The sequence below is a fragment of the Coloeus monedula genome, assembly GCF_965178545.1.
Source record: "Coloeus monedula genome assembly, chromosome: 20".
Classification (NCBI taxonomy): domain Eukaryota; kingdom Metazoa; phylum Chordata; class Aves; order Passeriformes; family Corvidae; genus Coloeus; species Coloeus monedula.
Window position 1 is genome coordinate 1,263,115 of NC_138800.1, and position 12,414 is coordinate 1,275,528.

At 49.0% G+C, this 12,414-nt stretch overlaps 1 protein-coding gene across 1 annotated transcript in view; it reads right to left on the minus strand.

The window, feature by feature from the left end:
* The window catches only part of GALNT17 (polypeptide N-acetylgalactosaminyltransferase 17), a 211,007-nt gene that overhangs the window by 147,894 nt on the left and 50,699 nt on the right, over nt 1-12,414 (minus strand). Inside the window, exon 2 of the mRNA XM_082294376.1 lies at nt 4,754-4,937. Within this exon, the coding sequence (XP_082150502.1) occupies nt 4,754-4,937 (184 nt within the window). The remainder of the gene's footprint in view (nt 1-4,753; nt 4,938-12,414) is intronic.

Sequence of the window (12,414 nt, forward strand, 5' to 3'; positions counted from 1 at the left end):
CCACCCTGCCAGGGAACAATTCCTTCCCAAGATCCCATCCAGCCCTGCCCTCTGGCATTTTTAAGCCATTCCCCCTCATCCTATCACTACACCCCCTTGTCCAAAGTCCCTCTCCATGCATTTCCTGCCCCACATGCAGGACCCCGAGGCAGGCAGGGGAAGGGGTTGTGTCTCCAGGCTGGGAAGCCCTCAAAACATCTGAAAAATCAAACTGTGGGAGTTGCTTATCTCTTACACCATCCTTGATCATCACTGTAATACCTCGAGGATCTCCTGCTGAGAACAGCTGTCAGGAGATTTGCAGCAGCAGCAATGTGTCATCTCCACCCAATGATCCAATAGTCCGAACAATTGTGGGTATTATTTCTCTTAAATCTACCCCTTAATCCTATAATGCCATAAAATACCACTGAATCAGAGCTTAGCAGGATTCCAGAAAGGAACAGACTTTTAAAGAGATAATGAGAACTCCACATTTATATTGGATAGGATGGAAAGGAGAGAACGGGGGAGGCAGAACATACCAGATGGGCAGATTATCTCACAGTTTTCCTTAATATGATTTCTTCAACCTGAAGCATCTGGTAATTCCACTATCAGAGATTAGATACCGGATAAGATGGACAGGCAGGCTGATCTAACAAAGCAATTTTATTTTCTGGCTGCACACAGGAGAGGTTCCCATTAAATCCTGTATCATAGGATAAAACAGAGGTGCATAAAATGCTGTCTCCAAGCAGGGAACATCTGCAGGCCCTGGGATCCCATGTAAATATGCTTCACTTTCAATATAGAAAACAACACATCTCCCTAACCCCCCTATCCTCCCCAGGCAGGCAGCGTGTGCTGAGAATGGATGAACAATAAAACTCACTCAGCAGCCTTGTCCTTCAGAGGGTTTTGCAGAAAATTGAAGGAAATCTCTCCAGCTCATTTTTGTGGAGATTTGTGTAGAAGTCCTGCAGGCTGCAGGCAGCACCTTGGGTACTTCCTGTCTGGAAGCAGAGATTGTTTACCAGAACAAGATTTCCTGATTATAGGCAAGGAAATAAACTGTATTTTGGGACTTGTGCTTTTCCTTCCATTGTTTGTGCTAATTGCAATGAAGAATTAACAGTTTTAGTACAAGCAGTTTAGTACACACAGGAATCTCATCCTAAAGCGACAAAACCCAATCAAGCACCACAGAAATGTGTTCCCAGTGCCCTTCTCATTATGGCACTGTTTGGCAGCAAGTTCTGGGTTAACTCACCCCAAAACACCAGTCCTGCCTTATTTGGCCCAAGGACAAGCTTTCCCAGCCATCCAAACTGGAATCTATTCTTTGATTAACTGGAAAATCTCATGCACACCCAGCACAGCCCTTCCTGCTTAGCAGAGGGTCGGGATCAGGAACATCAGTGAGGTCCAAGTGTGAACAGGCACAGCTCCTGTTTGGAATCAGCTCCACACACGTCATTCCATGGATCCAGAGCATCAGCACCACTGCTCTGGGAACCAGCCCAGGGCAACACCCAGTCCCCTCAGTGGGGAACAGCAGGGAAGAGTTTCCACCTCCCAGCACAGGTGAGCAGCCCCAGCAGCAAGGGGGTAAGGGGAAGGGGAATGGGGAAAGCAGAAAAGGGGAAAGGGAAAAGAGGAGAGGGGAAAGGGGAGGGGGAAATGGGAAGGAGAAAAGGGAACAGGAAAGGGGAAAGGGGAAGAGAAAAAGGAAAGGGGAAAGAAGGAAGACGGGAGGTAAAAGGGAAACAGAAAAGATGAAAAGGGAAGGAGAAAGGGAAAGGGGAAGGAGAAAGGGAAGGGGAAGAGGAGAAAGGGGAAGGGATAAGGGAAGGGGAAAGAGAAAGGGGAAAGGGAGAGGGGAAAAGGGAAGGGGAAAGGCAGAGGATAAAGGGAAACAGATAAGGGAAGGGGAGAGGGGAAGAGGTAAGGAAGGACAAAGAGGAAGGGGAAAGGGGAAGGAAATCTCTCAGCTGAAGCAAAGATGATAACCCAAACAACTAGAAAGTGACACCACAATTCCCCAAATCAGGACAAACAAGGTATTTTGCCCCAGCTCCTGGTGCTGGGAAAGACCTGACCTTCTCCTGAACATCACCCTCACACCTCTGGGACCATTTTCCCCAGGGAAACTCCCTCCTTTCTCTGCCTCTGGGCAGGACTGAGAGGCCCTGAGCTGTGAGCTGGGCTGGCTCCTCCTCACCAACAGCACCTGACATCCCTTGGAGCAGGCATATCTGAGTCCCTGGACCCTCAGTGCTGCTGACCACGAGGTGCAGGGAGCCTGGAGACACAGAAATACACACAAAATGTGCCAAACTTCCCCTAAACTCTCCTTGCTCTGCTTCCCTTCGGCCACAGGCACAAAGAGGGAGCAGGAGCAGGCCTCAGAGCTCTGACCCAGCACTCAGGGCACGGACACCTGGCCAAGTGAATCTTTCCTTAAAAACAGGGAAAACAGAGGAAAGGATGGGGAGTGCCAGCCTGTGCCAGGACCAGGCTCAGTCCATTGGCATTCCAGACACTCAGCAGCCTTTAGCTGAACCACACAGGCTTCACTATTATATTTAAAACTACTACATGCTTTGTAATGCTTATCAGCTGGAGGGTTTTCAACAGTTTTTCTCCACTAATGCTGCAATTTCAAAGCCATTTAGGCTAATTTCCCTTTACTTGAATCTATTTTAATCAGAGACCAGGATACTTGACTTAAATGGTTTGTGTTCAACCCTTCATAAAATCAGCCATAAACCTGAATGCACTAAATAGCAAGGGAGCCCTGAAGCCAGAAGTAGGAAAAGCTGAAACTTTCCAAACTCTCCAGCAAACTCCAGCCTAACCAACTGTTCTCTTGCAGTATCAAGACAATTGATCCCCAAAACAAAAAGAAAACCAATAAACAAAACACACTCCTGAAATTCTTACACAGATAAAAGGCACTAAGTTGTGCAGCTGCAGTCAATACCCACAAGTTCTCTCCCAAGTCTCAGCCCAGCTCCAAACTGAAGCATTTTTAATGAACTGCTTGTGCCCTGTCCTCTCCCCCACTCTCCCATGGAATGATGGATAGCGGAACTGAGGAAAAATACAACGCGAGCCTAAAAATGTCAGAATTAATCCTTTTCTTCCCCCAAAATCTGAAAAGAAACATTACTTCTCAAATTAATTCCCGCCAAGTAATGCTGGCTCTGCTGGAAGTCAGAGTTGTGGATGAGAAATGGAAATCAGCAGCTCAGCCTCAGGTAAGTGCCGGAGAAGGTCTCACTCCAAGGATTCGGCATGGTGCTGGGATTTGCATATCAGAGAGGCAGAGGTGCAATTTGCACCTGCAATTCAGCGTGCCTGGAGGAGCTGCAGCAGCAAAATGCAGGCTGGGCCTCCATTCCTTTGGAAACTCATCCAAGGGTTTCTGCTGTCAGTGGTTGACAGCCTGGAATGCTCCGAGGGGCTGCTCGGGATTCAGGCAGCGCCTGGAGAGGGGAAGGAACAAGAGCTGCCCCTGCTCCCAGAGCCTGGACAAGCTGCCAGCACCTGGGGACAGAAGGAACAAGAGCTGCCCCTGCTCCCAGGGCCTGGACAAGCTGCCAGCACCTGGGGACACAGAGCTGCATCCCTGGCTGCATGATCTTCAATGCTCTGCAGATGCCAGGCAACAGCTTTGTCACTGCCCCAATGGCACAGTGATTGGGCACGGATCCTTCACAATTGAAACCTCTCTCAGCTCATTTTTTTATCAGGGATTTCACTCCAGGCCTGGACAAACTGACACTTTCCTATTTTGAGGAACACTCTGGCAGCCGTATCTAAAATGAACCTTCACAAAGATAAACTTGCAGCATGTCTTTCCTCCTCCCCTTAACAAAACGATGTGTCACCTCTTTTAAAGCCTCTTCTGTGCTGCTTGGCAGGTAAACACCACCAGCACCTTAAAAGCTCAATCAAAAAAAGGAGAGGAAGGATATTGTCACTGTAAAAACTCCCTTTAAAGGCCCAGATCTCCAGCTGGAGATCCCAGTGTCCCAGGAGGATCCCTGTGCTGAGAGGAGCCCAGGGCCTCCAGAGGTCCTGCAGGGATGTGAAGGAGCTGACAAGGAGGGAGGGAGAATCTCTGCACACTTTTACAGGGTAATAAACACCAAAAGCTCAGTGAAAGAAGAGCTGAGCTTCTGATGGCACCAATTCCACCCAAAATCCTGTACTGCTTTAGGAAAACAGAGACAGACTGGGAAGAAATTCACTCCTTTCCCCTGATAAATCATCTTGATGAACTCTCTCACTCTCACCAACTACCTGAAACAAGGGTGGGGCCAGGTGGGGATCACTTTCTTCTCCCAGGTACAACTGACAGAACAAGAGGAAACGGCCTCAAGCTGCGCCAGGGGAGCTTCAGGTTGGATATTGGGAATTATTTTTTCCAGAAGGGGTGGTCAGGCCCTGGCACAGCTGCCCAGGGCAGGAGTGGAGTCCCCATCCCTGGAGGGGTTTAACAGCCCTGTGGATGTGGCACCAGGGGACATGGGGCAGTGGTGGCCTTGGCAGTGCTGGGGAACAGTTGGACTCGATGATCTTTGAGGGCTTTTCCAACCTCAGTGGTTCTGTGATTCCACGAGCTCAGTTCCAGCCCAGCCACCCCAGTTTGAACGATGAGGGAAGAGCCGACAGCACCAAACCTGAGTGTGAAAGCCACTGGCACTGCTGGTGCTCAGGTGACAGCTGAACACAACCACTCCCTCCTGGAGCACCTGGCACTCACCTGGTTGGGCGATAATCCGGGATGGAACGGTCCAGGGAAATCTTCTCACTGAGGTAGGAGTTGTAGCCATACTTCTCGTGGGGTCCCTTTGCTTTCTCCTCCTCCTCGGGGGACAGGGTGGCTGGGAGGCCACCCTTGCCACGGCCACCATAGCCCTCAATGAGGCCAAGGGACTTGGACAGACCTGAGGGAAAACAAAAACATCATCGCTGGTAAAACCCATCATTGGAAAAACCCATCCTTAGTAAAAACCATCCCTGCTAAAACCCATCACAGGTAAAACCCACCCTTGCTAAAACCCATCCCTGCTAAAACCCATCACAGGTAAAACCCATCCCTGCTAAAACCCACTGCTGTTATTTCCCAAAGAAACAAGACTACTCCAAAACTCCTGGGTGTTTGGGTTCCTGGGTGTTTGGGTTCCTGGGTGTTTTGGGTTGGTTTTCTGCAAACATTCCAAATTCTCCTTCTTTGGCCCAGTGCTGGAACAGAAGTGACTCAAGTCTTGCAGTTCCTCGTGGCTCAGGCACGCTGCTCCTGCCAGCCCTGCCCCTGGCGGGCAGCTGATAACCTGTCCCAGGATCTGTGTATTTATTCAGTTGGTGGGGAGGTGATTCAGGCCTCCTTCCCACTCTTGGAGAGGTAATTACATGGAAGGTTAGATGTCCCCAGGAGAAGGATAGGTTGAACACAGAGCAGGAATAAAATAGGGTTGGTTAAGTGCCTGCTGAATGAATTTTTGCTCAGTGTGAACAGTGAACAGCATACAAATGGTACGGATTTAGAAACAATTTCCCCTCAAAGCTTTCTTATCTTTTAAAGTACAGCATTCCCAGACCCTTATCAAGGGGAATTATTTATTTATATCTGCATAGCTGAAGGACATAGGCAAAGTTCAAAATGAGCTGCACATAAAGAACTCCATGGATGATCTGTGGTGCCTGTGGGAAGCCGAGTCCATGCTCATGTTATTATTCATTAGACAGAACACCTGGAATTTTAATATTTTTCATTAGCAGAGATTCAGTCTCCTTTTGTCAGAAACATAAAAATAATAATGATGGATTTTGTTTTGCTTTTTTGTCTGTTTGGTTGGTTTTTTTCATAACAGACACCAGGGTATATATTCCCATTGTTTCAATGACAGAGGCCTGACAGAACAGGACAGGTTTTGTCACCTCCGAAGCTTCTGAAGGAACAATAACCTTGAGGCTGGTCCAGCTCCCAAACCTGCCACTGACTTCCATTGTCCTGGACAAGACATTCCTGCCTCCCCACAGATTTAAACACTTTTTTCCTCAAAAAGTAGCACTGAGAGGCAGGAAAAAATCAGCTGGGAATGTAAATCACAGTCAGAAGCACAGTTTGAAGAATTATTATTAATTATTTTTATTACTACTATTATTCCTTCTGACAAGGAAGCTCTGAACATCCTTCCCTGCTCCACCAGAGCTGACAGAGCCCCTCTGACCACACTGGGCTTGATTAGGTTTTGTCTGAGGACAGTAACAACAAATCAACTGCCAGGGTTTGCTGGCTGTGACGTGGGGATGGATCCCACATCCAAGCTGCCTTTCCCAGCTCCAGGCTCAGCAGGAGCCAGCGATCACTCAGGAAGGCTGGGAAAGGAGGCACTCTGTGGCCTGCAGAAGGTCAGCAGATCCCTCTGTGAACTTCCCAACCCCAAATGCTTCCACTCCAGGAACCCTCAGCATCTCCCAGTTTGCTTTTAAAGCTTAATTTAACTTTTCTTGATTCATTTGAACCCATTTCTCACTGCCCCAGTGCTTCTGCTTTTGGTGCTTTGAAGGCACACCCTCTGGGCTGCAGGGAAGTGGGGACTTTCTGAGGGGGGCAGAGGCTCCATGCATGGAGGACACTCAGTGGGATGTGGGAACCAGGAACATCCCAGCACCTGGCTCTGCTTAGAGCAGGTTTTAAAAACACAAGCTCTGGTTATTATCAACACTAATAACAGATAATTAATTCAGACACCAAGGCAGTGCTTCTCCCAGAGCTCCACACTTGAAGCCAGCAGGGAAAGATGATCCCTCCAAGGCTAATCCATCCCCCACAAGATCCCAGTCCGCCTCCAGAGGTTCTTATCTCTGGCTCAGCTAAGGGAATTGTGCTCCCAACCACAGCACCTCGGTGAAGGACCTGGAATTCGAGGTGAGGAACCTCCCTCTGTTCACAACACCACCAGCCACCGAGGCCACGCCGGCCTGGGGGCCTGAGCTGCCCTTTGCAGCAGTAGGAGATGCCTGGAGCAGGGATGTCTTTGCCAGGCAATTCAAACTGACAGGCTGGGTGCCCTCTCCAAGCAGCTAAACTCCAATCCTGCTCCACCAGGAGAGGGATGGGAGCTGCTGGACAGCCCAGGACACCTGCCCTGCCCACCTGAGCTTTTATCACACAGTTCAGGTACCCCAGTGCCCACTCTGTGCCTCCCAAAGCACAGCCAAGGCACGGGCAGAGCCAACCCGTGCTCCCAGGCTCGGTGGGAGGCTCAGTGTGAGGGTCCTGCTGAAGTGAAGCCTCTCTGCTCCCTACAGAGGCACCAGAGAAAGGCCAAACATGACTTTATACCCACCAGCTTTGAGTGGCAAGCCTGTAATGCCATTAACTGCTTTATTCCAAACCACAATCAGGGCAACACTCAGATCCCAGCACACATTTCTCTCTGCTCACTCGGTGATTTCTGCATATTCTGTCCTTTACTACTCCAAGTCAGTAAATGCTGATAAACCAACATCATTTAACCAAAGGAATCAATCAAATGGATCCACTTGTGCTGGGCAGGGCTCACCTCGAGCCCACCATCCTCCCTTCCAGGAGAGCACCAGGACAGGCCCACAGGGAGAGTCATGGAGGTGAATATTCCCAGGTGGGATGTGCCAGGCAGGATCCTCTGGCTGTCTCTGTGCTGGTTAAACATTTCCTCTCCAGTCCAGGCTGTCAGGAGGGCTCAGCAATGTCACTTTGGTGTGTGGCACTCAAAGCAGGAATCAAGGAACGTTTGGCCAAGAAGATAATCCATGTCCAAACAGAACAGGAGATTTGTTTCCAGCTGGCTGAAAAGGTGCCCCAGGAGAGGCAGAGCTGAAAACAAATGGTGACAGCTCATCCTCATCCAGTCAATCCATTCACTGGCTTTTATTCACCACATTTTTGGGCACCTTTCTGTGAACTTGAGGTGCCTCTGCTGTGATGTCAGGAATTGCCCTGAGCCCAGCCCATGTGGCTGCTCAGGATATTCTGGGATTCCATGAAACCTGCTTGAAATTGGCCTGGAAGGGCCAGATGTGACACACAGAGACACCATGAGCGAAACAGAGCAAGAGCATGGTGCCATCAGCTCATTTCCTGGGAGAACAGGGCTGAAAGCACAGAGCCAGGGCTGTTCCCAAGTCACAGGGCGAATCCTTTGTCATTCCGGGCAGGCACAAAGCAGGAGTGCTGAACCTCTGCCAGGAAGTCTCTCCTGATGCCTGCTCCAGCCTATCTCTAGTGATAAACACCACTAATCCCCACAAAAACTCTTGATCTTTGGAGTGAATTCAGCCTCCAGGGAATTCTGCAAGCTCAGGAGATGGGAACGGGCTGCATGGAGATGAGGACTTGGTGCAGATCCGAGCTCTGAGCAGCCACGAGCTCCACTCATCCCAAAGCCCCACTCACCCAAACCAAAACCAGGACTTTTTTTTTTTTCAGCATCTCCTAAAAATTCAGAATTTTGGAACAAATAGAATATATTGCTATTGTACTGCAGGAATAGAAGGGAAAAGAAAAACCACGACACCACTTGGAGCTGCCGAGATCTGAGCCCCTCCTGCTGAAAGGGCCCTGAGACAGGGGATCCCTGGGGACTGGCAGGAGTTGGTTTTCTTCAAGATGATATGAAAATTTAATCTCTACAGCAAAAATATTCCTAGACTGAGCACAGTTAGAGTAAATATATCAGGTTCTTCTCAAGCTGAGTGTATTTCAGGAGGAGCCAGGAGTTTTCTAGGACAGAGAAAACCTTTAGTGAAATACAATCTAATGTGATTCCCAGCCTTCATTTCCAAAGGCTCCCCGGGAGCTAGAGGGGGAGAAAAGCTTTTTGCTCCACATCAGCCTGGATGAAGGAAAACATTAACCCTCCCATACAACCCTCAGCTGAGGAAATTTGTGACTGAGGGGGCTGGGGAAGAAGGAAGAGCCCTGAAATGAAAAGGCATTTCTGAGAAACAGGTGCTGAGTGGGGGCAAGGAAGGAAAAGAACATCAACCTTGCAGTGCCTAAGGGGGTCACAGGGGGCTGGAGAGGGACTTGGGACAAGGGCTGGAGGGACATGCCATGGGGAATGGCTTAAAAATGACAGAGGGCAGAGTTATATGAGATATTGGGAAGGAATTCTTCCCTCTCACCCTGGCACAGGGTGCCCAGAGCAGCTGGGGCTGCCCCTGGATCCCTGGCAGTGCCCAAGGCCAGGCTGGACACTGGGGCTGGGAGCAGCCTGGGACAGTGGAAGGTGTCCCTGCCATGGCAGGGGGTGGAATTGGATGACCTTCAAATCCCTTCCCACCCAAACCAATCTGGGATTCTAATAAAGGAAAGATATTTGCAAAAGCAAAATTTTTAGCTGCATCCTTCTGTATTTATATCTCCTGCAGCACGAGCTACAGAGCACACACAGCTCAGGGTGAAAGCCACATTCCAATAGGGAAGAGGAACACAAAGCCCCCCTTCTCCAGAAGAAATAAATAAATAATACTGAAATAGTCCAGGAAAGCACAGGAACCATAAAAACAAAACCAAAGCAGATGTCTCTGCAAAGTGCAGCCCTTACTCACTTAAGCACAGTGCATTTTCCTGCCCCAAGAGCTCTCACAGGGGTGTTTGTTCCTGGCCTAAGTCAGCCACAGAGCTGAAGGCCACCAGGCAATCTCTGGCGTGGGGAAAAAGCCAAACTGGGAGGTAAATGGCCCAATGTGGGAGTGTGTGACCTGCAGGGGACACAGAGAGAGAGGACACAGCAGAGAGGCTCTCAGGGCATTGATGAGAACCAGCTACAAAGGGCACAATGTCCCAGGAAAGGCTGCAAATGATGGGAACTGCTGAAGTTTTTAGTGCTGTGCTGCTGATCGCTGCAACACAGGCTGTTAAAGGGAGGGCTCATTGCTGGAAAGGGGCATTGGCAGAAGAACAGGCACCAGCTTTCCTCTGCAGCTTTGGTGGAACCTGGGGCATGGGATTTTCTCTCCTTGCAGAAGTTTTTCCACCATTTTAGCCGGTCTTTGCTCAGAGCTGTTGTTTTTGGGGTAAATAACTCCCACTCCTTTGGCTGTACCTGTGTGCCAGGGAACGCTGTGCTGCCACAGGGCTGTGGGAACTGGGCAGGGAATACCAAACACAGCTGAGCCTGGCAGCTTCCCTTGCTGTTACTGCCTCCCCAAAGCATCCTTATAGTCCTGCAGGGGAAATTAAAAGTAGCAGTAAAGGGATCACAAGCTGAGAGTTTGCTTTCTCCTGGGGAAAAAAAAAAAAAATATATATATATAAAGTTTTAAAATGAGCTTAAACAGTAGAGCCCAGTGAAAAGCCAGCATTCCCCTGAACCCTGTACAATTCTATTCACTGTACCCGCTAAATTGACTTTTTCCAGGGCTGACCACTTATCAAAAGGTTATCCCCCAAATCAGATGCTGCAGCTAAAGGGTCAGTGCTTCCCCTTCCACTGGACAGTCCTTTTCCAGGAGCTGGATTTTAGCATATCAGAACATCTCCCCCAGGGCACAGAGCTGCCTGCTGTCCTTCACCCTGCAAACGATGTGTTGGTTTGCTGCAGAGATTACCATGAGCATGGTGACTTTCAAAAGTGGGGGGGGGTCAAGAAAACTCCCACCCTCTGCCTTCACGCTGAATGACAAATGGGAACTCAGAAAAAGCAGCAGATGAATGGGCCCAGGCTTGGCAAGCAGGGATTTTAGCAGACACAGACTGGAAATAGAACATATTTTACCTGTACTCCAACATATTGCATCTTGAAAAAGCTCCTGCCTATGAAAAATAATGTGAAGAATGCTGGCTGAAATGAATTTGTCCAACAGAGCATTAAGATTTCACTTAAATAATTGTGACAGGTGGGGGTGAGGGAATTGAACCCATTTTCTTGCAGCCCAGCCAGGCAAGGACAAAAACCAGGATGGGAACAGCTCATTGCTAAATATATTTAATCATACAACCTTTTTAATGCCAGGCTGGATGAGGCCTGGAGCACCCTGGTCTGGTGGAAGGTGTCCCTGCCCATGGCAGGGGGGGGAATGAGATGAGCTTTAAGGTCCCTTCCAACACAACCACTCTGGGATTCTCTGATTTAAGCTTAGATTAAATGATGACCTGTAGAAGAATGTTTTAAACCCAGCAGTGCTTAAATCATTATGGGAACAGCCAGAAACATCGAGGTTTCTCCCCACCTTGCACTCCTTGGAAAGGCTGGAGAAGGGAGCACAGTCACTGCACAGGCTTGAAGTCTCGTGTGAAATGTTTAAGCACAAATATACATTTATATATCCACACCCACAGGGATTCAGAAAAGAAGTTTTCTTATCAAATGGGAATGGAAACAGAGGGAAATTACCTTTGGAGCCAGAGGGAGGATGAGCACCCAGAGCAAGGACAATACAGTCATCAGGACAATGTCAAAGCCTATTTAGCCTATTACACTACCAAGTTCTGCTTCCAAATTATCATTTCCCAATCAAGATTTGCCCCTGGCACAAAATAACAGAAATCCTTCCACAGGCCGAGGCTATTTAGTTCTGAGGAATGATTTATTTGGTTCCAGCACCTGGGACTAGTAAAAGAGCTTGGACATCGCTCTGTCCTCCCTGAAAGTCCAAAAATAGTGGCATTTACCACTCTGTTCACATTGATGAAATAACTTGTTGAAAAAGGCAGAACTTGGCAGCAGAGCTGGTGCAGAGCAGAAATCCATCAGCTAAAGAAAGCTCTGTGCAGCTCAGCACTGCTGCCACGGGAGTCTCAGGCAGAGAGACCTTGTTCAGACACAAAACACGAGACTGGAGGTGATTCATATCCCAGGGAAAGCCTGCACACGTGTGAGGCATTCCTGGCGATGTGAGAGCAATGCCCTTCCCTGTGGGTACAGCCACCAGCACCCCAGGAGCTGTCCTGCTGCTGGACCGCCCCTCCCGGAAATCCCACTCAGGAAGCCAATCCCTTCCAGCTGTTACAGGTTTGTCCCAAAATGACCAGTTATACCCTGCTGCCCTTCGTGTTCATTCACATTCACAGCACCGGCAGCTGCCTGGGAATTCTGGATAACAGCCTGGGATCCAGGAGCAGGGAGGGATGAAGGGTGCTGGCAGAAAAGGTAAAGAAAAGAGTTTGTTGCAGCAATCTCACCTGCATGTCATGACACAAATACAAATTTACACCTCGGACTGACATATGGGATCATCACATTCTGGAAATACTGGAGGAAAGGGAGGAAAAAGAGGCGAAAAAGAGCAGATCACAGTGTGCAACAAAAAGGAAAATCAGGGTTAAAACCATCGCTAAGATCATTTAGTGAGACAGCTGACTCCAGTTACACCACACCTGGGTTTGAGATGTCAGAGAACTCCGAGAACTGGCTTTAGTGAGCCCTGCCT